The 26,357-nt window shown below is 30.6% G+C and overlaps 1 protein-coding gene across 2 annotated transcripts; it reads right to left on the bottom strand.

Moving 5' to 3' along the window:
• Window positions 1–901: 901 nt before the first annotated feature.
• Window positions 902–25,568, bottom strand: LOC139488142 (serine/arginine-rich splicing factor 7-like). Of its 2 annotated transcripts, XR_011655930.1 has the most exons (10): window positions 25,333–25,568; window positions 22,303–22,380; window positions 19,406–19,501; window positions 18,716–18,799; window positions 18,088–18,153; window positions 17,712–17,774; window positions 12,825–13,295; window positions 11,701–11,736; window positions 10,878–11,138; window positions 902–5,042 (listed from the first exon to the last, which is right to left on the bottom strand). XR_011655930.1 is itself a non-coding variant. In XM_071273553.1 (9 exons), exons 1-9 carry the CDS (start codon window positions 25,461–25,463, stop codon window positions 4,886–4,888), a joined length of 1,182 nt encoding a protein of 393 aa, XP_071129654.1. In that variant the 5' UTR covers window positions 25,464–25,567; the 3' UTR covers window positions 902–4,885. The 2 variants fall into 2 exon arrangements, 1 of the variants encoding a protein (XP_071129654.1); XM_071273553.1 differs by lacking the exon at window positions 10,878–11,138 and having other exon boundaries at window positions 25,333–25,567.
• Between the last annotated feature and the right edge of the window lie 789 nt (window positions 25,569–26,357).

The following is a 26,357-nucleotide window of genomic DNA, read 5'->3' on the forward strand; positions in this document are numbered from 1 at the left end:
GATTATGAGTAATATGCTACCTATATTTGGTATGTGCTTACGCCCTTCAGACAGTTTTCATTGCCTCGACCTCATTCCATAGATCAGTGAACAAGGTTAAGTTTTCATGGTCAAGTTCATTTATCAGATACTATCAGCAATAGGTCTACACTATTTGGTGTATGGAATGATTGTAAGGTGTACATGTCAAACTGGCAGTTGTCATGAACTTGACCTCATTTTCATGGATAAGTGGTCAAAGTTAAGTTTTTGTGATTTGATCTAATTTTCTAATACTTTATGCAACTATATCTGGGGAATGGAAATATTTTATGATGTACTTGTCAGTATCACAGGTTTTATTAGACCTTGACCTCATTTTCACGGTTCATTGCTCACTGTTATGTTTTTGTGTTTTGGTCTGTTTTTCTTAAACTATAAGCCATAGGTCAACTATATTTGTTGTATGGAAGGATTGTCTGGCAGGTATCATCTGACCTTGACCTCATTGTTAAGGTTGTTTCATAGATAATTTAAGCTATAGAACAACTATATTTAATGCAAAGATTGATTGTAAGGTGTACAAGTCTGTCTTTTATGGTTCATCTCACCTTGACCTCATTTGCATGGTTCATTGAATGTTTAGTTTTCTTGGTTAAGTCTATTACTTAGAAATTATAAGCAATGGGTCAGCTATAATGAGTTATTGAATGATTGTAAGGTGTGCATGTATTTCTGGTTTGGTTTATCTGACCATGACCTCATTTTCTTGGATGTGTTAAGTTTAAGTGATACTAGAAGTAAAGCTTTATATCTAAGACTTACACTATCAACATAAAATCAATGATAAGTAAAGAAAGTGAGGCATTTCAGCATGAGCACTCTTGTTTATCTGTGTATGGTAAAAAGGAAAACTAAAAGCTAACAGATAATTTTTAATTGTCATCTGTTTACAAACAACATAAATTAAAATGAAAATCACTTAATTTCTCAATCTTCACTAATGTATACCTGAATGCATAAAACATATTTTAACCATTTTGAAGTTACTAGATTTATGCACACTATTCCTTAGTCTTAAATTGCTCTGACTTCTGACAGGGGAAATCAGTGAAGAAAAAAAATACATATTGGTGGATAAAAGTTGAATAAGGAAATGAATGGTCTATCTTAACTGTGTGACAAAGAATCTTTTACAAAGAATAATCACAAACTTGTTGCCCAAAGTCAGCGTTATCAATTTTTAAGTTTTCTACATCGAATTAATGATGTCACATGGTCTATGCAAAACAAAACAAAAACCAATTCAGATGTTTGAGCAATTTAGAACTAATTATACCCATTACCAAAACTACACATTTCGATAATTATCTAAATAAAGTTTTTTTTTGTGATTGCAACCCCAAACAATTAAATCATTATTAAATATATAAACTATAAATATAAACAACCACATTTCTAAACTAATTTATCAATGTTCATTCTAAGTTATCATCAAGTTGTGAGAATTTTTATTTATTTGTGAATTATTTCTGTTTATCCAATTTTTGTGTTTACATTATTTGTAAAGATCTCAAAAGAGAAGTCTACAAATCAATGAATCTTGTCTGTCAACAAAACTCATCATGTTTCTTTTTCTTACTATGTACAAGTTTCATTGCAGCCAAAGTGTTTTGTTCTTGAAAAAATCCAAAATGTTGTTGCCAAAGGGATAAAATATCATGGTTGACAATTTAGACTAAAAAAGTTACATGTATGAGTATTCATAAACTCATTCGTAATACTCAATTACTACAAATTCCTTTCAAAAACATTGTTTTACTACATGATGTGACTTCCAAACAAGAATGAGACATTAAAAAAAAGTATTTCAATACACAGTATGTAGGTCACAATGACCTAGTTTTAGCGAAATTGTTTTGTACAAAAACATAAGGATTGCAGCAGTAAAATATCATTTGTTTTTCATTATTTTGAATGATACCGACATAGGCACAATACTTTAACAAAGTCACACAAATGTGAAATACCCGTTGTGGGGATTTTTTTTTTTGCTGAGCTGTGAAGTGACATACATTAAAATTGACAATGGATTTCTTTGAAATGGATAAATGAAAAGCTAAATAAATCACTAAAATAGTAGAAATTTCTTTCTGAAACATTGTATTTCTAGATGGTGTGATGATATCTGTTTCGGTAAAGAACTGTTTTTATTTTAAATTCAATTTCAAATATATGATTGAATCATAATATCACCTTTTTTTTCTCTAAAAAAACCCACAACAAAACAACAGGTAGTTAGACATTTAAGCATGGAATTAAATAGTTGGAAACTGAAATGTTGTAGTAACTATTAACATATTACTTTCACTGACAAATGATTAAAAAATAACATCAGTTCACAAGTTTTGGTTTCTTACAAAGCGGCTTGAACTTGAAAAACTTTTCAAAACCAGCTAAAAGTGAATCTTCCCTCTACTGTGGGGAGGGGGGGGCATAACATTTTTCTCTTTTACAACAATAACCCCATTTTTTAACCAGATGCTCCGCAGGGCGTAGCTTTATACGACCGCAGAGGTCGAACCCTGAACGGTTGGGGCAAGTATGGACACAACATTCAAGCTGGATTCAGCTCTAAATTTGGATTGTGATTAAATAGTTGACACAGCATAGGTTTCTGACACAGAATGAATGTGTTCTAATGAACTTAAAATTTTTGTTTTCTCTTAGAGCAATTCACTATGCTGTTGAATATTAATCCTCTCAAAAAAATGTTTGAAGAAATTTTCTTTTTTATTTATGAAATTTCAAATGAGAAAAATTGAACCCAATTTTTTTAATCACATCCCCCTTTCCCTTATTCCAAAACTAATCTCAATTAAAATTTCTAATGGAGCTTGCAACAATAACTACTCATTTAAATACATCATAAAATAATAAGATGTAAAAAAACTGCTTGTTATCACTGAATGGTAAAGATTATTTTAATTTATCAGTTGGTAGTAAAAAGTGAATATACATTGTATATTGTATATAACAAAGATTTAAGTTGATTCTGGACAAAGAAAGATAACTCCAATTAAAAAAAAATCTTGCTATTGCACAATATTTTGCAATAAGTTATTTCTTGCTTACTATTCTGGACAAAGAAAGATAACTCTAATTAAAAAAAAATTTGCTATTTCACAATATTGTGCAATTAGATATTTCTTGCCATTGCGCAATACTGTGCAATTGAAAAGACTTGCTATTGCACAATACTTAATATAATAATTTTAGATCCTGATTTGGACCAACTTGAAAACTGGGCCCATAATAAAAAATCTAAGTACATTTTTGGATTCAGCATATCAAAGAACCCCAAAATTTCAATTTTTGTTAAAATCAGACTAAGTTTAATTTTGGACCCTTTGGACTTTAGTGTAGACCAATTTGAAAACAGGACCAAAAATGAAGAATCTACATACACAGTTAGATTTGGTATATCAAAGAACCCCATTTATTCAATTTTTGATGAAATCAAACAAAGTTTAATTTTGGACCCCGATTTGGACCAACTTGAAAACTGGGCCAATAATCAAGAATCTAAGTACAGTTTTAGATTCAGCATATCAAAGAACCTAACTGATTCATTTTTTGTCAAAATCAAACTAAGTTTAATTTTGGACCCTTTGGACCTTAATGTAGACCAATTTGAAAACGGGACCAAAAGTTAAGAATCTACATACACAGTCATGACAGTTAGATTCGGCATATCAAAGAACCCCAATTATTCAATTTTGATGAAATCAAACAAAGTTTAATTTTGGACCCTTTGGGCCCCTTATTCTGTTGGGACCAAAACTCCCAAAATCAATACCAACCTTCCTTTTATGGTCATAAACCTTGTGTTTAAATTTCATAGATTTCTATTTACTTATACTAACGTTATGGTGCGAAAACCAAGAAAAATGCTTATTTGGGTCCCTTTTTGGCCCCTAATTCCTAAACTGTTGGGACCTTAACTCCCAAAATCAATACCAACCTTCCTTTTGTAGTCATTAACATTGTGTCAAAATTTCATAGATTTCTATTAACTTAAACTAAAGTTATAGTGCGAAAACCAAGAAAATGCTTATTTGGGCCCTTTTTGGCCCCTAATTCCTAAAATGTTGGGACCAAAACTCCCAAAATCAATACCAACCTTCCTTTTGTGGTCATAAACCTTGTGTTAAAATTTCATAGATTTCCATTCACTTTTACTAAAGTTAGAGTGCGAAAACTAAAAGTATTCGGACGACGACGACGCCAACGTGATAGCAATATACGACGAAAATTTTTTCAAATTTTGCGGTCGTATAAAAATTTTGCCAATACCTGCATCATATAGAAAGCACACAAAACATGACACCGGTATAGTTAAGGTTTTGGATAACATATCACAGATCTGGTTGCATGCATATCATGATATCGTTCATGAGGAAAAAGCCTTCTTCACTAGGTTACAAGAACCATCTTATAGAGGTTTATAAAAAGAAAATAAAGTGATCTTGTCTTTTTAAATACATTTTTTCATAATATATATATGTATAAACAATTGATTCTAAGTGAGAAAAGCTCACACCGACCAAAACGGTCAGTTCTGATGAAAACTAAAAAATACAAAATACATATCTTTACCCCCTAAACTATTTATTGTATAAATAACGATTACTTACAAAATTCACTTCTCAACTTCAACTTTAAAATGGTGTATATTCAATGATGGTTTTTAGAGATTTAACAGTAAAATAAAATAAACAAATTTTAAATTTATATAACAAAATATTAAATATAATTGTCTTCTGCATAACTGCACATATAACTCTTGTATATAATTCTTTCTATCATCTTTTGATTCTGTCTTTCGTATCACAATTTATAATATCTACGACTCCCCATTGGCGTCATTGTCATCTGGTTTTTGACCAATGTCTGGGTCTGTACTATCCATGGTATGGGATGTATCTGTGGCATGCGAAACATCTGTGGCATTTGAGGCATCTGTGACATGCGATGTATCAACATGGTCTTCAGAAACAGACCTGAAAAAATCCAACATTCATTATTATCAAATTTAAAAAGAAGAAAAATAGGATAGGCGGATTTATAAGTAAATTTGTAAAACACTTCTGTCTCCTAAAAGAATTTGAACTTTTCTATAGAGAGAAAATAGAAGAAGGCAGAAAGATAAATGCTACCAATATTCTGACAGGCACATGTCCTGTATTTTCAAGAGAAAGTACCATTACCATATAAAAGTTGGTTTTACACTCATCCTTTAACATTTTTTAAAAGATAAACAGGACTATATGTGGTTGTGTTAAGGATTATTGTGTTCCGGAAATTTACGCCAAAATAAATACATGTATGTGCATTTAAAAACTTTTAAGTGCAAACAATGTCATATTGCATATCAATAATTAATCAACTGTTGCTTCTTGGTATTGGATAAATGGTCAGAGCCAAGTTCACAATTTCCTTTTTTTATTTTTAAATTATACTTTCAAAATTAAATAAATTCTGCTTTCAAATGAAAACAATAATGCACTGTCAGCACATTTGACAACTATGCTAATCCCTATATCTTTAACAGTACACATCAGAATGCTTACATAAACTTTAATGACTTAGGTCATGATGAATTCTTTCTTAAGTGCACAGATTTTGAGTTTTTACCAATGTTTATTCTTATCTTAATGAAAGAAAGAGTTTGAGAGTGAACAAAGGGTATATTTTTTTTCTGGGAAAGGTCTTAACCAGTTTTTATATTTGCCATCGAGATCATAAAAAATCCTTTTACATGAACCATACAGAGTAAGCATATACAATTTAAATTAAAGTTCAGATTTAAATAACTACACATGTAAATATTAAAGTATTATAAAAATTGTTGAAAGATTGAGTTAAATCTTCAGACAAAGGTTCAGATCTGTTTTGACTAACCTAATAAGAATTAACCAAATTGTAGCTATAAAATATGCTGGATATAAAGCTACAGTCTAACATGCAAATAAAAACAAAATACAGTACAAAAAAATAATATTTTTTAATGTTATTTAATGTATAGTTTATATGGTAATTATCAATATAGACAGGTTCTAATTTTTTATTTTACGTAATCAATTATGGTGGGAAGCAACTAGTCTGCTTAAGCCTTACCATGCAATGGCTGTTATAATATTGCCTCTCCCTAAATTTAAAATGAGTTCTCCATACTTTTTAAGGTTAACTGTTTGATATTGATTTAAGAATGCAAGCATGACCCTCCTTACTAAGGGTGTTTATTGTTTTTTGTTCATAAAATTTACGGTGTAGTTTGAGTACAAATTTGAACTCTAAAAATTGAAATCTGAGCATAATTGCAATTATGAAGGGGCGAGTTTCCCTTCTTTATCTGGCCCAAGCAGTAGAGGTATGCAACTTCCAAATACAGTGAAAACCTGCAAGAAAATGACTATAATACTTATCATGTTTGTATAAACTTAAATACACTTTTGGAAGGACTTATATAGGTTACAGATCCAAATGAAGCAAATCTAGAAAGACTGAATATTTGGTCAAATGTCCATCTTCAAACAGGGATGTGTTCTTACAATGGTTAAGGTTGAAGAATTCAACTTTTTCAGAAGCTTTATCTGTGCAACTGACAAGAGGCTGACCTACAAATCTGTAAATGTAATATTTGAGCACACTACATGTATCATAATGTAAATTACCCCACAAAACAGCTAATATCACTGAAAAGTATATTAAACTAACTTTAACAATATAATTATCTAAGCTTGAATATTAGTATACAATCTACATTCTTTAACTATAAAACTGTACAACTATCTACATGTTTACAGCCAAACTTTATTATCTACTCTTCATTTAGTTATAGAAATCTTTTTCTATCCAGTAATTAAGAAAATTTTGTGATGTTTTTTTATATTGGGAAAAATACTACACAGAAGTAAGATTTTATCTACTTTCAGAAAGATGCAGGTTTTCATTTGTTCAGAACACATCGAAACTCAATATTCAACAAGATGAAGAATAGCAATTTAAAGAGAAATTCCTATTTGTTTTTTCCATGTGTGTGTAGGGATTTTGTGTCAGGAATGAATACACTGTACTTTTTTCTTTTCCATTTAAAATTCAAAATATGATCCGGAATTTTATACAAATTATCAAATACACAATGTATATAAGAAATATTCAAAATGGATAAAAGTTAGTCAGATCATAATAAAGATTTACTGTAGATCTACTCATACATGTTTCCATAAAGCACTAACATACCATTACAACTAGTATACAAAACAAAATCACAATTTCATACATGAAGGAGTACTGTACTTTACATTAAAAGCTAAAACTCTGTTTACAGGTTTTTTTTTAAGCATGGGCAAACATGTATAACCTTTGTCTTTTTTATTTAAATCTCCATAAAACTGGCAATTATTTTTATTTAAATATATATCTTATATTCAGTGTTCCTCATAATATTGCTAATTCATTTGGCATTTAGTAGAATTTTTTCTTCCTCATTCAATATGCACTTCTGTTATATGTTCCACTGACTAAACAAGCTAAGGTTTGTCCAGCTTTCCATGAAGTATACTGTTAATCTTGGCTAGCATAAAATGGATTCCACTTTAAATGAGAGCTGCATTTGAAATGTTCATACCGGTACATAACTTTACAGCTTCAATTTTTATTTGTTATCAAAGTTTCAATATGGAACTACATGTATTTAAAGGTTTTATCAAGTAAATATGTTTTTGAGATAATTTCAATTTTGTTAACCCTCATTTAGACCAATATTTGATATATATCCAATTAATATCCCACATCCAGATCACCAGTCAAATTGTTTTTATATTTTGATTTGTTCACTTTAAGTTGAGTGAAGTAAGCAATATCACATCAATCTTTTCTTTACCATTTTAAACTTTTTTTACATTTATCACTTCAATGTCACACATACTTTTTTTTTTTTTAAATCTGTCTTATATTCATATTGTTCTCACAAGTTGGTTTAAAAATATATTGTTTTATTTCTTTACCTGTTCCACTTTTAATTTCTTATAACTAGAGGCTCTAAAGAGCCTGTGTCGCTCACCTTGGTCTATGTGAATATTAAACAATGAACACAGATGGATTCATGAAAAAATTGTGTTTTGGTGATGGTGATGTGTTTGTAGATCTTACTTTACTAAACATTCTTGCTGCTTACAATTATCTCTATCTATAACAGTACTTTCTGTGGAAAATTTTATTGAAAATCTTCAAATTTTAAGAAAATTGTTAAAAATTGACTATGAAGGGCAATAACTCCTTAGGGGGTCAATTGACTATTTTGGTCATACTGACTTATTTTTAGTTCTTACTTTGCTGTACATTATTGCTGTTTACAGTTTATCTCTATCTATAATAATATTCAAGATAATAACAAAAAAACAGCAAAATTTCCTCAAAATTACCAATTCAGGGGCAGAAACCAATTATCCTATTCATCTGAAAATTCCAGGGCAGATAGATCGTGGCCTGATCAACAATTTTACTTCCTGCCTGATTTGCTCTTAATGCTTTGGTTTTTGAGTTATAAGCCAAAAACTGCATTTTACCCCCATGTTCTATTTTTAGCCATGGCGGCCATCTTGGTTAGTTGGGCGGGGCACCGGACACATTTTTTAAACTACATACCCCAATAATGATTATGGCCAAGTTTGGTTAAATTTGGCCAAGTAGTTTCAGAGGAGAAGATTTTTCTAAAAGATTACTAAGATTTATGAAAAATGGTTAAAAATTGACTATAAAGGGCAATAACTCCTAAAGTGGTCAACTGACCATTTTGGTCATGTTGACTTATTTGTAGATCTTACTTTGCTGAACATTATTGCTGTTTACAGTTTATCTCTATCTATAATAATATTCAAGTTATAACCAAAAACAGCAAAATTTCCTTAAAATTACCAATTCAGGGGCAGCAACCCCACAACTGGTTGTCTGATTTATCTGAAATTTTCAGGGTAGATAGATCTTGACCTTATGAACAATTTTACCCCTCGTCAGATTTGCTCTAAAGGCTTTTGTTCCAGAGATATGAGCCAAAATCCACATTTTACCCCAATGTTCTATTTTTAGCCATGGCGGCCATCTTGGTTGGTTGGCTTGGTTACAGGACACATTTTTTAAACTAGATACCCAAATGATGATTGTGGCCAAGTTTGGTTAAATTTGGCCCGGTAGTTTCAGAGGAGAAGATTTTTGTAAAAGTTATCGCCGGACGACGGACGCAGGACGCCAAGTGATGAGAAAAGCTCACTTGGCCCTTCGGGCCCGGTGAGCTTAAAATTAAGTTCATTTCACTTCTATTTAATTGTGCAAAATTAGTTGTGTCTTCAATTCCTTTCTTTGACTTTGAAATGTTTGTTACGTGACACATAAAGGCACAACTCTATTTGTTTATCATATATCACCCAAGAAAACCATTCAGTTTTTCTCCTAAATAAACATTGAAATGTTAACTTCCATGTGATACAGGGTGGTTCTGATACCAGTACACATGCACTCAGTTTAAATGTAATGATATCTTATTAGTTCTTTCTGCTAGGTTATGCCATACATTCTGGACAAAACTTTTTCTTTAAAACATTTCTGTGTTCATTTTCCATGCAATTCTTGTTGTGAATTTTACCCATAAAATTAAATTTCAGAATTTATGACACCTTTTGCCATATATGTATCCAAGAAGGTCATATGTCAGTCCTAAATTTTGTCAAGGCATGATATCACAAAAATTTAAAAGTATGCTTGCACTTCCAATAGAAAATAAAAATAATTTAAAAGTGAAAAACTTAAATTACAAAAGGTATTACAAATGTAATATGTGACGACAATGATCTTTTTTCACATGCATAAGTAAAACAAAATAAACTGCTTCAAAAAATCTCTATAAAATTATTGTATGACTATTTACTTTTGATATATTTCACAGAAGGTTCAAAATAATTTTTACAACAACAAAACATAGGGAACAAAACTTCAGTGAATAAATACTGGCTATAAACAACAAAAGCAAACATGAAAATCTAGCTGCCAACTTTTATCTCAGTATGTGTTAAAATATATGTTTCTTCGAATTTATGAAAAAAAAAAGTTTGTTGTTATTAAACAGATACCTTTATAAAAATATATATGGGAGATCTTCTTACAATCAATTACACATACTAAATACTGTGGATACATTATTACTTATGGAAACCTTTGTTGGTAAATTCATATGTTCAACAGAGCCAAATTTCTATAGATGTTTATACATATTTTGGCAAAACCTAAAGATCAAATATCTACAAATGTTAAAATTTTTCCCCATTCAATGAAAATTTGAAGCAAAGAAAACACATGAATCCACAGTATAAGAAACTTCAACAGAGAGAAAACTTTTTGTACACAAGTTTTAAAAAATTCCAAATTTCTATAGATGTTTATACATACTTTGGCAAAACCTAAAGATCAAATATCTATAAATGTTAAAATTTTCCGCCATTCAATGAAAATTTGAATCAAAGAAAATACATGAATCCACAGTATAAGAAACTTAAACAAAGAGAAAACTTTTTGTACACAAGTTTTAAAAAATTAAATAATAAATATGTGTTTTTCACCATCATTTTATTGACTTGTAATTTAAGTGCAAATATATCATTAAAACATTTCAATACTAACCAGTAACTATCATAAAAAGAAGAAAATGTGCCAAGCAAAAGAAGAAGGTGCACAAGGCAAAAGTTGACATATAGATTTCCATTAAGTAAATGAAGGGTATTCTAGCCAGAAAAAAAATGTTAGTAAAAACATTGTTAGTTTCTCCGACCAGTGCTACTCACATGGATAATATAAGTAAAGAAATCTTCTGAGATTTGGCTTTTTACTATCAGCATGAGTAGTATGGTTGTGGTGGTATTGAGTATGTTTTTGAGATAGTGGATTATCTCCCCTTGGTCACTGACATGAGTTATTGTTCCTGATAGTGTGTTATCTACCCCTTGGTCTCTGACATGAGTTATTGATCCTGAGTAGGCTGCCTTTGAGTTTGTTACTGAGTAGTAGTTTTTCATGTGGGTGAGTTCATACTCCTTGGAGCAAAGCTAAATGTTGATAGACCAGTTATAACACACATGTCACAATAAACTAAGTACTAAAAATGTCTAGGTTAAAAATATTTTTTTAATTTCCCAAACATTGATATTCTTAAAATAAACCTGATTGCACTTAATAATACTTTATATCAAACAATTTTTGTATAGAAATGATGTATGCATATTTGCTTCTAATTTAATTGATGAATAATTTTCAAACAAGAGGAACACTTCAAAACGTGTGTGTTTAGATCAAGCTCAATTTTTTACAGCAAAAATGTTCATTTCAAAATCACCCTAAAACACGCATATTTTTCTATGTCAATCAAATGTTTCAAATTTTTTTCATTTATTTTTTCAAAAAATAAATTTTGTCATAAAAAAGGGCCACTATCTGACAAAGGAAATATAATTCAAATTTTACATCAATAACTTGTCAGGTCATATTTCAAAATTAAAGAGAATAGGAAACTGTTTTAACATAAAGCTCTAATTATTCATAAGATTCTTGTAGGCAAGTTATAAAAGGAGTGATTTTCCCCTAAAAATCGTTCAAACAGATGATACCTACCCTTGATTGTCTATACTTTCATCTGGTTTCGTATCACTGAAAATAAAAAAGTTTCATTTAATTAGGAAATCAAAGTTCAGATTATATCATTTAGTGTTACATTTGTATAATTCAATATGCATATTTGACAGTTGAATGAGTTTGCTTCTAACATGTCTGATTTGCAGATAACAAATTTCAGACTTTTGGTCAATTGATGCAGCATTATTGCAGTACTATTGCTCTATTACTTTAATTTTTATGATTCAAAATTTCACCATAAAAGAAACTATCCCAAGAACAGATGTCAATGTCAGCTAGATTTGTCTTGCAACAATGTTGATTGAATTTACATTGAAAGTCTTAGAGACAAAGGTTGTACAAAAAGTTTAACATAAAATCAACATACCACTAATCCAAGTCATGATGTCAAGGCCATATGAACCCTTGAAGACAGACAGACAGACATGTTACCTTAAAATCATAGCATACACCAAATATGGTAACCTATATTGGTTATAGTTATTGGGAAATAGACCAAGACAAGAAAACTTAACCTTAACCATATTATAATAATCTGTGAGATATGAATGAGCGCCTGTACAATAGACTTTTTTAATCATGCTACTACTCTATTTATAATAGTATTCAAGATAAAGGGGAAGACACCTTATTTGGTTATTACTCTTCATATAAGGGCAATAACTCCTATAAAGAGTCAATTTATGTTTTTATTTTAGATCTTGTATTTGGAATCATATCTGCTGAATAAATTTCTGTCTATGACAAGGGACAAATCTGAAACTAGATACCTAATAAAATGATTGACACCAAGTGGATACAGATCAGAAGGTTTAAAGTCATAAGATTGGTACAACAGACTACACTAGCTCACATTGGCCGATTAAGGAAAGTTACCTAAAAAACAAAACAAAAGACGAGTCCTAGAAACACTACACAGAAAACAAACCATTGAGCAAGATGAATCCCACCAAAATCAGGGGTAAACTGCAGGATTCCTACTCCATAAGCTGCTCCATAACAAATAATAATCTGTTGATGTCAAAAACTAGCATATGATGGATCCCTTATTAGAAATCAAAATTCTAATGGAATTGAATTGCTGGTTTACAAAACAAAATTACCTTGCAGCAGACTGGTCCATTTTATCAGATTTGGTAGGTGATGGTGAACGATCATTAGAAGATGTTGAGACATTGTTGTGCTCTGGTGATTTACTCTGCATTTCTGGTGATTTACTCTGTGTTTCTGGTGATTTACTCTGTGTTTCTGGTGAATTACTCCTTCTTTCTGGAGATTTACTTCCCTTATCTAGAGATTTACTTCTTCTTTCTGGAGATTTACTTTTTCTATCAGGTGATTTACTTTTTCTATCAGGTGATTTACTTTTTCTATCAGGTGATTTACTTTTTCTATCAGGTGATTTACTCTTTCTATCTAATGATTCATTGTTTCTCTCTGGTGATCTACTTTTCTTGTCTAGTGATTTTCTCTTCTTATCTGGTGATTTGGATGCATGCTTTGATCTTGATCTACTACGCCTGGAGGATTTCCTTTTTGGAGATTTACTTCTGGAGAGGGATTTTGATTTACGTCTGAAAAAGCAAAAACATTATAATTTGAAATAGATCATGCAATGTAAACTTAAAAATTGTTAATAAAAGTCTCTTTAAAGTATACACAAAATGTATATAATTATTCATTAAGATAATGAACTTTAAGACACAAAATAGTAACCAAGACATCTAACTAGATATCAAGTTTGGATAAAGTCAAAGCATAATGATTTGTTTTTTGTTAGCCATTTTGTAAATGGGAGAATTACTGACTACATTAGAGTATTTTCACTTTCAGTATTTTTCTGAATTTTGTCTCAGAACCTTAGATTTGCTGTACATAACCTTTCGATGTTAAAAAAAAACAATTACTTTTTAATTGTGACATTAAATTATCAAATTGTGATTTCAAAGTTTACATTATGTGTGATTTTACGACATGGCGGACAAATTTACATACAAGTGTAAATACATCTATTTTACACCAGGAATTAGAAATAGCGTACCAGTATTATAACCATATGACACTTTTATTGAAATCCTAACACAAAAACATGTTTGTGATTTTCAACTGTAAATTTGACTTTGGGACATTGTCATCTATCTATTTCTTGCTCCTAAACCTCTTCAATTTTATTGCATAATCTTCAAATAAAGTTTTCAATTAGTTAAAGTTATATGTTGTAGTAAACTCTTTTTTTCTTTTCATTTTTCAGGTATGAGTAAATAATATTGCCAAAGTCAGATGCATAACCGTGTCATGTAAGAATAAATTCTTCTATGATAGCCAACAATATATGATAAGAATCCTGATATCCAAAAAAATCATAAACTTTTCTTTCCTAAAGTTAACACTTTGATAAATCAAGTTACCATGACTACTTTTGTAACCTATGTAAACACTATGTTGATTTCTTCATAGATATATTCATGAATGGGATGCTAAAGTCCCCAACTGACTTCATGGTCATATTCATGAATGGGATGCTAAAGTCCCCAACTGAGTTCATGGTCATGAGTAAAACAGTCTTTGCAGTATTAAACAAGTGAAATTGTGAGCTACTGTTCACTGGTGATACCCTGCATGCCCAGGAAGTTATTGTGTTTTGTTTATATTCTGTCATACAAAATTCTTTTTGTAAAGGTAATAGATTATATTGTTGCTTTGTTGACTTTTTAAAAGTGTTTGATACAGTTGATCGTCTATGTTTGAGGTACAAGATTTCTAAATTAGGAATCAGAGGCAAATTGCTTAATATTTCAAAATCAATGTATAACAATGTAAGATCTTGTATTAGATTTGATGGGTTTACTTCAAAATACTTTTCTAATAATCTTGGCTTAATGCAAGGAGAAGTTCTTTCCCCTATTTTATTTTCATTTTATGTCAATGACTTTGAGAATGAATTTATTAATAATGGTAACTGTGGACTTGAATTTCAGGACATTACACTTTTTTTATTAATGTATGCTGATGATATGATTTTGATGTCAGAATCAATCCAAGGCTTACAAAATATGTTAAATACTGAGAAATGGGGTCTTTCAGTTAACACCAAAAAAACAAAGATAGTAGTTTTTTGTAAAGGTGGGAAAATTAGTCTTACTGAGACATGGATTTATAATGGTAAACCATTAGATATTGTAGATCATTTTTGTTATCTCGGTGTGTTATTTCATTATAATTGTAAATTTTATATTACTCAAAACCACTGTGCTGAACAAGGCAGGAAAGCTATGTTTAGTATGAGGAAAAAGGCATTATCCTTGTACCTGAACACTGTTACTTCTATAAGTTTATTTGACACTTATGTATGTAGTATTTTAATGTATGGTTGTGAAGTTTGGGGTGTTCATAAAGCACCAAATGTAGAAAAGGTTCATTTGGACTATTGTAAAACATTACTAGGTGTCAAGAGGTCCACTTCTAATGTAATGGTATATTATGAATTAGGAAGATTTCCATTGTTATATGAGCAAAATTTTAGGATGTAAAACTGGGCAACTTGTATTAAAACAATTTTATATGATCTTGGTATGAATTATTATTGGGACAACCAATGGGTACTTTGTTTTGATAGTTCATTTTTACAATTAACCAAACAACGAATATATGATCAAGCTAAACAAGAGTTGCATTTTATGCTTAAAACATCACCAAAGTGTAGATTATATAAGTATATTGTGTCAAATGTAGAATTACAATTTTATTTACAACAAGAAGCTGTCACAACGACAGCTAACCGGATTTATTAACATTTATTTGTGTCCTGGCAATATCACAAGAACCATTACTGATGAATGGTGCAAGTGAAAATCCTCAATATCAAATTTGACCTCCATTTTGTCATCAGTATCAACATATTAAAATTTGAAAAGCTTAGATTGAATGGTTCATGAGTAAATGCAACAACGTGAATGGAAACGCCATTTTACGATCTTTCCTGAATGGTAAAAGTCAAAATCGTCATTATTGAACTTGACCTCTATTTTGTCATCAGTAACAACATATAAACATTTCAAAAAGCTTTGGTTGAATGGTTCATGAGAAAATGCACGGACACGACTGGAAACACCATTTTTCAATCTTTCAAGAACCATAACTCCTGAACGGTAAAAGTCAAAATCGTCATTATTGAACTTGACCTCTATTTTGTCATCAGTAACAACATATTAAAATTTCAAAAAGCTTTGGTAGAACAGTTCATGTGTAAATGCACGGACACGACTGGAAACTCCATTTTTCAATCTTTCAAGAACCATAACTCCTGAACGGTTAAAGTCAAAAATTGTCATTATTGATCTTGACCTCCATTTTGTCATCAGTATCAACATATTAAAATTTGGGAAGCTTTGGTAGAACAGTTCATGCCTAAATGCACGGACACGACTGGAAACTCCTTTTTCAATCTTTCAAGAACTATAACTCCTGAACGGTAAAAGTCAAAATTGTCATTATTGAACTTGACCTCCATTTTGTCATCAGTATCAACATATTAAAATTTGGGAAGCTTTGGTAGAACAGTTCATGCGTAAATGCATGAACACGACTGGAAACTCCATTTTTCAATCTTTCAAGAACCATAACTCCTGAACGGTAAAAGTCAAAATCGCCATTATTGAACTTGACCTTCATTTAGTTGTCAGTAACAACATATTAAAATTTTAAAAGCTTTGGTTGAACGGTTCATGAGTTAATGCATGGACAACATTTGATTATAACCAGCCCACCAGCCCGCCGTACATCCCCAAATCAATAACCGACATTTTTGTCACAAAAATACGGTTAAAAATGTATTCCTGTAATAGCTTGTAAATGAATAACGAGAATTCGCCTGTCCTCACATAATCTATGCATTGAAACTGGTCGTTTTTATGGAATAAGCAGAAATAGTAGAATGTGTATTATGTGTGATAAAAATGTAGTAGAGGATGAAATTCATTTTACTTTACAATGTACAAATTATAATGATATACGTAAAAAGTTTATCAAGAAATATTATTGGACTAAACCGTCAACTTATAAATTAGTACAATTGTTTTCTGTTGAAAACACTAAGGAACTCTGTAATTTAGGAAAGTACTTACTCTATGCATTTAAGTGCAGGAATAATATTTAAGACCTATGTTTATGATATGTAGTCTAAAACTCACAAACTGTATAATATGTAACTGATATTTCTGACGTTTGTTATTTATGTGTATGTTAACGCTATACAACTTGTAAACTGTATATTTATGCATATTATACCGATAAACTGTATTGTTTAAGGTAAATAAAGAATATAGAGTAATTCAACTGAAAATGCATCACAGAGTATAGCTGACCCTGAAACCAAATTTTACAACTTATGATGTAGATTCTGAGAAAGATGTGATGATAAATATTAATGGCACATATAGACGGATGGACAGTGGTAAAACAGTTTATCCAGATTTAGAGTAATTTCTCGCAATTTGATTGGCTGATATTGTCCTAATAAATTTCAGTACAATTTTTTATTACATCAATTGGAATTATCTCCCTTATTTATTATGTCAATTGAAATTATCTCCCTTCAACCATTGACCTAATAAAAATAATAAAATTTGAGTTGCTTTATAATACTTATATTTATGATTTTTCATAGTTTAAGATTAAATATCTAAAATACATTTGGTTGATATCGTCCTAAATATTGAATTTGAATATAATAATATGTAATATAACAAAATCAGGATAAATTCGTTACCAATGTTCAATTGTTCTAAAATAGAATTTATTGGGTCGATAAAATTCATATCGGGTTTTGCTTCACCTTACCTGATATGAATTTTGTTGACTCGAAATTTCTCCTATTAGGACAATTGCACACTCTGTACCTTATCATACCCCCTATGTTTCAAAAGCAGGGGTATAACTACAGGTACGGGTGGGTTACTTTTTCAGTATTTTCAAGCTAATTGTTAACTTACTCTGATTTACTGCTTCTTTCTTTTGATCTTTTTCTATCTCTTGACCTGGATCTGGAGGATGACCTAAAACATGTACATGTAATATCATTTCAATATATTAGTTGGTCCCTAAACCAATCAGTGTTTCAGTCTTAATGTTGTGTGAATTTTAAAGTCTCTGGTTTGACAGGTAAGGGTTTTGAACCTCTGACCTCACAAACTCCAGGCTAACACACTACCACTTGACCCCTGAGGCTGTGGAATGAAACAAGACTTTGAACTTTAGTTGGAATTAGTATTAAATTTAATTTTGTTAAAGCAGTTTTCAAAGATATATTAGTATTCACCATTATTTTGATTGTTACTGGCTTTTTTTTAGACCATTTCACTAAGTTACCTCTTTCGTTTACTTGAACTGGTACTGGATTTTGATTTTCTTCTGTCTCTTGATGCACTTCTTGACCTGTAAATAAACCATCAAATTCTTATTATAAAATTATAAAGGGTATTCTAACAATTGCTAATCATTTAAAAAAACAGGAAATGCAGAAAATAGAATGCACAAAGTGAAAGGAAACATTTCCACGAAATTTTGTATTTAAAAAAAAAACCACTCTGTTAAATTGCACATTACAAATACTGTGGATTCATTTATTTTCGTGGCTATCAATTTTTGTGGATTGAGGAAAACTTGCATTTTTGTGGAAATTTCATTTCATGGTTTTGCCAAAGTCTTCATACCTTCTCAAAGAAGATTTATAATTCGTTGTACTTTAGAATTCATGGTTCCCGAAATCCACGAAAATTGGTACCCAACGAAAAATAATGAATCCACAGTAGGTCACAAGATTTTTCAAATTTTGTCAATCTCCTTCAGATAATTAGGAAATTACAATGATGTGAATGAAGAAGGTCTTTCATTATTCATGAATGTGGATTTCCCTGTAGAACCAATGCGAAAAAATATCAAAGCCAGCTATCTTGTCTAGGATATCATAATGATATCAGCAACCACACAACCTTACCTTTTATGTGACTTTGACCTTGATCTTCTATTTAATCTTTGTCTTGACCTTGATCTTGATCTGCTGAGTGATCTGGAATCTGGTCTGTAAATACATACATCCGAATCTATTTACTTTTTTTTCTTTCATGCATTTAATTAAAACTTTGCAATAACAGTTATTGACATATTTCTAAAAGTGTTATCAGGCCAGGTGAGCTACAAGTTATTCTGTTGTAGGACTTATTTAACATCAGAAATGAAGGGAGCCACAAAGCATCAACTTCCAACAATATTATATATGAATAACAAGTATGTGTCCCCAGAACACGGATGCCCCATCCACACTATCATTTTCTATGTTCAGTGGACCGTGAAAAAAGGGGGGGGGGAATCTCTAATTTGGCATTAAAATTAGAAAGATCATATCAAAGGGAACATGTGTACTATATAATTTTCAATTTAATTTGACAATAACTTCATCAAAAACTACCTTGACCAAAATCTTTAAGTTTAACCTGAGGCGGGACAGATGGATGGACGAACGAACAAATGAACGAACAAACAAACGGACGAACGAACAGACGCAGACCAGAAAATATAAGGCACATAAATGAGGTTAAAAAAAGAACTTCTGAGGTAGATAGTTCAAAAGGATAAAAGATCAAACCAATTCAAATTTACTTTTATTTGTGACACGTTAATGTTTTACCTATACACTGGTCTTTTCCCTTTGACTGATTTATCTCTCCGATGTTCGTCATACGGTACTGCATGTTCTACTCTAACTCTTCTCCCACATATAACTCTGAAACATCAATTCAAATAAATCACAATTAGAAAGTTGTATTTATTTCCACACAATGGGTTGTGATGGAACTATAAATCTTGGGTTGGAGCAAACTTGAAGGTATGGGATGGACTTGCCTACTGAAATGCTGGCAAGCAGCATGTCAAAGAAACAATTTTATTACCTTTCTTCATCCTGAGATTTACTGGAACATGTTTGCTTAATGACAAAGGGATGAGATCATATCTTACAGCATAAACAAGACAGAAGTATTGGGGTTTGGGTTTCTCAATAATACAATTTCTGTGTAGATTTTGTTGTGTTATTTTGTTAATTGAATGTCTTCTTTAGGACAAAGGTTATGATGACTTGCTTAGTGTTCTCTTATTCATATCAGATACAACATACAAAAGAGAACAGAGAACGGAAAGTTAGAATATTTCAAAGAGAAGACCTTCCCACATGATAGAGCAGAAAACAGTCCAAGGCCACCAATGGATCTTCAACACAGTGAGAACCAGATGAGAATTTCAGCTGGACCCTTAACAATGTATACTCATTCTGTGAAATGGACGACACACTGAAATCCTAACTTACTAATGAACCAAAATTTAAAAAAAAAACCACAAGACTAAAAAGGCTAGAGATTCTAAAGTTTCTTTGTGCAGTTTCTATAAAAGTTAACTTAACAAACAACAGTAATGTATAGAGTTGTTAATGACAACCATGTTAAACCATTCACCAGAAAATAAACAATAAAATATGAATTTTGCAACATTGAAAGTAGACATGGAAAAAAAATCATAAAATTCACTTTTTTTAACTTTTAATTGCATTTGCACTGAGTCAAGTATATCATGAAGCTTTTCAAAAAATTATATAAGGCATAATTATACAATATTTGTTTTTCTTATCCAAAGAATGTATGTACTTGGGATGAAAGATATCTCCATGTTCATGTACATTTCTTATCAATAGTACCAGCTTTAGAATTTTAAGATAACTTTTCCAACACCTTTCAGGTGGCAACTTTCTCATGAACCATAAGACTAGATCATAAATGAAATAAAATTTGTTTTTGTTTGGGTACTGTACATTTAGAAATTATTCCAGGCATTTATTAAAAAATGAATTGTGATTTGTGAAGAATGGACAATAATACTAGATTTATTATTATGATTTAAGATTTTTTTTTATATATACTTGTATACATCAGATATCTGGATACAATTTCTTATTTTTGTGATTCTCAATCAGTCTCATTATTCACATTAATTAGAACTTCATAATTATTTCTGAATTTACTGCTTTAATATAGATTTTTTTTAATTTATAGTTGATAGCGATGAAAAAATAATAATATTTTGGTAGACTATATCGAATATAATCCCAAACAAAGTCCATATACTTTTCAGAGACTTAATTTGTATTTGGATATGGAAATATTTTCGTGGCAAATTTAATTTCTTATGAAATATAAACATTGTCTGGATTATGCCAACTTTCATCTCTTAATTTTTCAAAATTGTCATAGTTTTTATTAATAAATATTGGTTTTCCAGAAATCTAAGAATTGGCAAAACAAATTTAGTTTCAATTTAAAATCTAGAAAAAAATATTTACAAAGTAGACTGTACCAAGGATTATTATATTAATCCTTGACTGTACTGTAATGATTTTTACTAGGTAACACTATATACATGATATATATAGATATATAGATTGACTAAAAATCTCAGTAAACTATATCGTTCATTTAAAAAAAAATCCTATACATGATTGAATATTTAACCATTCAATGGATTATTTTTTATTGACAGAAACATGTACATGTAATAAACTAAGAAAATCAATAAAATGAACAATTTCATGAACAATACAATAGATGGGACAAGATGTTTCTGTCTACTTTATTATAAGGACAATGCTGGTTAAATACAAGCTGTTACTTCAATAATCTTTTCTACTCAATACCATAAAATATACTTTTCACATCAATTATATGTCATATTTACTATTCTAAAACTCATTCTGTCAAGAGGGTGCTGGAAAAGGGGGACTTGATATGATGGGTTATGGTTTTTTGCATTTTCTAGAAGTGTGTAAATAGATATAGGAAGATGTGGTATGAGTGCCAATGAGACAACTTTCATCTAAGTAACAATTTATAAAAGTGAAATTTAAAGAATGAAAGAAAATCTATACCCTCTTTTTCCTTGGCTAATAATTTATCAAGAAAACTAACTAATATGGCCTTTTTCTTTTCTTTTAAAATTGGTACACTTGAAAAGTTTGACCAAAACTGGTGGAAGATATACTTGTATGTGCAACAATCTATACTTTAATATCAGCTTCACATGGAAATGTTACATCTCGTAAAAGCAGTACTAGTCAGCCAATAGAAACTTGTTAAAATATCATAGATATGGAAGTAACCTTAACTGGATAACTTAAAGAAAAACCAGGTCACTGAAAGTAAATAATTAATCACAATAAATTCATGAACATACCCTGAAGAAATCTTTTCTTTATATTTCAATCAATTTTACCAGACTAGTACAAAGGTTATCAGTTCTATAAATCATATATCTTTAGAACTTCTATGTTTACCTGTTTACTTTCTATTACTGAAATGAACAAAGCAGACAGTAAATACTAATATTTTGAAATAAACATTAAAATGAAATGTATTTTTGTATTCATAACATAATCTACAATTTACATTCCCATTTACTTATACACTACATACTAAAATAATATTTACCATAAGAAAGACAGAATTCTGTACTTATTGTCTGGCCTTTCTATTTTATATTTACCTTCCATGGAGCCTTTGTACACATTTTTCTGCATCATCTGAATATTTGTATACCATAAAAGCAAATCCAGGAGGATTTCTGAAAGAAAGAAAAATCATAAATACCATAATTCTGCTTATTCTAATGCATTTTAAATCATATTATAACAGACCTGAAAATTGCATTCATGTACATCTACGTCATGGTACAACTAATCATAATAGTAGTCCATAAGAAATATGCATTCAAAAGTTAACAAATATGATACTAAAATTTCATGCTAAGTAAGAATCATAAAAATTCAAAGTATTATTAAACAGGAAGTAACTGCCCAGCTAATCTGAAAATAGCTTACACAGTCATGACAGTACAGCTCATCATTCTATAATTCTAGACTTAATGTCAAATCATTCCCTTATACAGACGTTGAGAAACAGTGAGGAAAAATCAATGTTTAGTTGGTTTTATAAGGATTAAAATTATTCTCAAACTGAAAAAGTGAATTCCAGGCAGATATAAAAATTGTTTTTTATTATACATGATACACATATACATGTCTTTACAAATTCCCTAACCAGGTTTTGGACAGAAGAATGGATGAAAAGACAACCAGATAAAAGGACAAAGTGGATGCAGTATACTTCAAGTGGGGGTATAAAAAATATTGCCATCTTCAATCATATCAATATCTCATATGTTTTTTCCAGAATCTCTTTGTCTAAGCAAATTTCCATAAAACAATATCAATATGTTCCAAAGTACTATTGTTTTCAGGGGCGGACCCAGCCATTTTAAAAAGGGTGGATGAGGGGTTCCCAACCCAGGACAAAGGGGGGTTTCAACTATATGTCCCCATTCAAATGCATTGATTGGCCCAAAAAAAAAAGGGGGGGGGGGGGGGGTTCCAACCCCTGGAACCCCCACCCCCCTGGATCTGCTAATGGTTTTGGTAATACCTTCTGGGAATTACAGTCCCACAGCAAATAGATCCCAAGTCCAAATAGATATGATTTCTTTATTAGTGGTAATAAAGTTAAATTTTCATTACAAGGGTTTGTGGATTCAATCCTTTTCTTTAATTCTTAATCTCAATTTAATACTCAGCATGCACAGTCAACAGGCATGTTATTATGCCATGTACATTAGTTTTAAAATTGGCAACATGACTTTAACATAACAATGTTAAGTCGCTCACATGTGTTATTCTACTTTGCACAATATTCATCAATATTAGTGCAAAAACACTATAAAATATTGTAATATGTTTCAATTCAAACATTAGTAGAACATGTCGTATTACATACAGTATATAATAATGCTTTTTTAAAACCTTTCTTACAACAATTTCTGACTTTTGGTACATGGTTTCTTTAACCTATGATACAGTGAACATATTGATTTCCAATAAAACATTTTTATTTTCAGTACATGTACTATATGCAGATCATGATCTACTCAAATGTCTTAATATATTTAACAAAACAATTGATTTATAGACAAAAAAAAGACAGAAACTTATATCTGATTTGGGTATATTGATTTTAACTTTGATGCTCAAAGAATGTGTCAAATTAAACAGTCAGAAAGAGTACTTGTACATAAAATTTATAGTGAACAAGTAAATTTATATACTGCTATGGATATTTAACAAAAAGTCAAATCCTTTTCTCTTCTTGAATTTTTTTTTTACAGCATTAGATGATAAGTATTTTAAGTGTCTATCTGTAATAGTTGTCTGAATTACTATTCAGAAAACTTCAAATTCATAAACAATAAAATTTGTTTTATTACTTTTTGAATACTCCCCATTTACAAGCCTCCATGGAACAATTCTTAAAAGCCTTAATCCCTTTTTTGACTTTCTTATTATCTTAGAACAGTAGTGGTTTTTGTAAAGTTTTTGAAATAAAAGGTGAAAGTTACAACTCTTAAAAAAAAACCCATAAAAACCAAGAAAATATTTCTGATGTATGTTTGAGTGGGAGCATCATCCTGAATTCCAGGAAACATATTTTGAATCATTAATTCTCTAAAACATAAGCATTCTTTTTTTCATCCTGTTTCCAAGACCATCATATATTTTTGAGATTTATTTTTTATAATCCTGAATTCTTTGACAGGGGTTGTAAAAAATGTCCAATTTTTATTTTTAGAGAAGCATATGGACAGTTGGACAGTTAGACAGACTGTTTGAACATTAATGAATATAATTATTATGACAATTTAATTTTTAATGTAAATTATTACAAATTCATACCAAAAAAAACTTTTTATTTTCCTTGTTTTTTTAATTATTCATAACTTTTTTTGTTTCTCATCCTGAAGAAATATAGATTCCACAACTGCAACAAGTGTATTACTCGAGCCAGTTAAATTTTAATTTTTAAAAGCGCGAGACTTGCCGAGCATTTTAAATAATTCAAATTTAACTTTTGAGAGTGGAGAAATATCGTAATACACAAGTTACAGCGGTGGAGTCTGTTTCTCTTATGATTTTTATCCTTCCTTTTCAAAGATTTAAGGAAAGTTGTGTACTTTTGATGTGACGTCATCAGGCATGGTCCCCTTTTTTCATGACGTCACAATAAGAAAATTCAGAAGAAAACAAGAAAGTTTAACATCACAATTAAATTTCAACCAATCATTTGCTGAGAACAGATTTTTCACTAGTGAGGAGAAATATTTTTCTCACACCAGTCAGAATGGTGAAAATAGCACAAACATTAGAGAAACTGATTCCAGCTTTAAAATGCAAATAAATTTGTATAGAAGATAACTATCATAGAAAAATAGACCCATGGGTTCATTTCTATAAAATTGAGTGGTGTCTCAGTAGTGCTAAAGTCTTGCAAAAATTAGCCAATGAAAAACAAACATGTAGTTCCAATACTTTTCCTGAAGCAGGAAGAAAAAAAATACATTTTAAAATTATTCAATGAGACTGTCCTATCTAGTTTTTCTTGACTCAATATTTGAAAAATTATCTTATCACCAGACAAACTAAAATGTGGCATTCATCGATACACTCATTTTTGTTATGCATAGGCTTACCTTGCAACCCAAACATCCAAAATTGGTCCAAACTTTTCTAGCTCTCGCTCAAGTTCGTATTTCCCTACACGACTCCCAAGATCCCCAACAAATACCCTGTACCCTCCTCGGCTTGAATCAAAAATTGCCATTTTGTTGCTTTATCCGTTTGTAGATCTGACTATAATCTAATAGCTTGTAAACCTGTGGGCCGGTGGGTTTGTTCATTGATAACAGACTGGTACTTGCATTAAACTGTCCCATGATGAGGACAATAAGGAGATCACGGTTTGAACAGGGAACCCCATTATTATTGGGCATGCCTATATCAGTCTTCCGGGTGGCTAAATCAAATTAGAAATTGTTATTGTTGACTTACTTCGGATAAATATTAATTTCAATATAAAAGTACTGACATTATTTGTATAAATCTAGGCGAACCATTACGGAATTTATTTAAGATAGACCCTCTGAATCCGCCTATGTCATATTCCATTTCAGAAGTCCATTATTAAGGCATATTTAAAGTCTGAGTAGAATATATATCCCACTATGTGAATATTTCATTTTAACAATAAGTGTCTCTTCAGTGACGCTCGAAGCCAAAACCCAAAACACATAGGGGTAAAATTCAGTTTGGGGGGGGGGGGGGGGGGGGGGGGGGACGTTAGAAATGTTTTTTCAGGTTTAGATCTATCTGAAATTTTCATTTATTTTGACCAGTTTTTGGATTGCTGCCCCTGATTTTGTAAGTTTAAAGAAATTTTGCAGTTTTTGTTTATTGCCTTGAATACTATTATAGATAGAGATAAAGTGTGAACAGCAATACTGATCAGCAAAGTACTATTAGGTCAACATGAGCAAAATTGTTATTGACAACTTCAGGAGTTATTGCTCTTTATATTCAATTTTTAACAATTTTTCGTCAAATTTGGTAAATCTTTTACAAATTTCTTTTCTGAAACTACATAGACCAATTCAACCAAGCTTGGCCACAATCATCATTAGGGTATTTTGTTAAAAACTTGTAACTGATGACCCCGCCT

The sequence above is a fragment of the Mytilus edulis genome, chromosome 9 (genome assembly GCF_963676685.1).
Source record: "Mytilus edulis chromosome 9, xbMytEdul2.2, whole genome shotgun sequence".
NCBI lineage: Eukaryota > Metazoa > Mollusca > Bivalvia > Mytilida > Mytilidae > Mytilus > Mytilus edulis.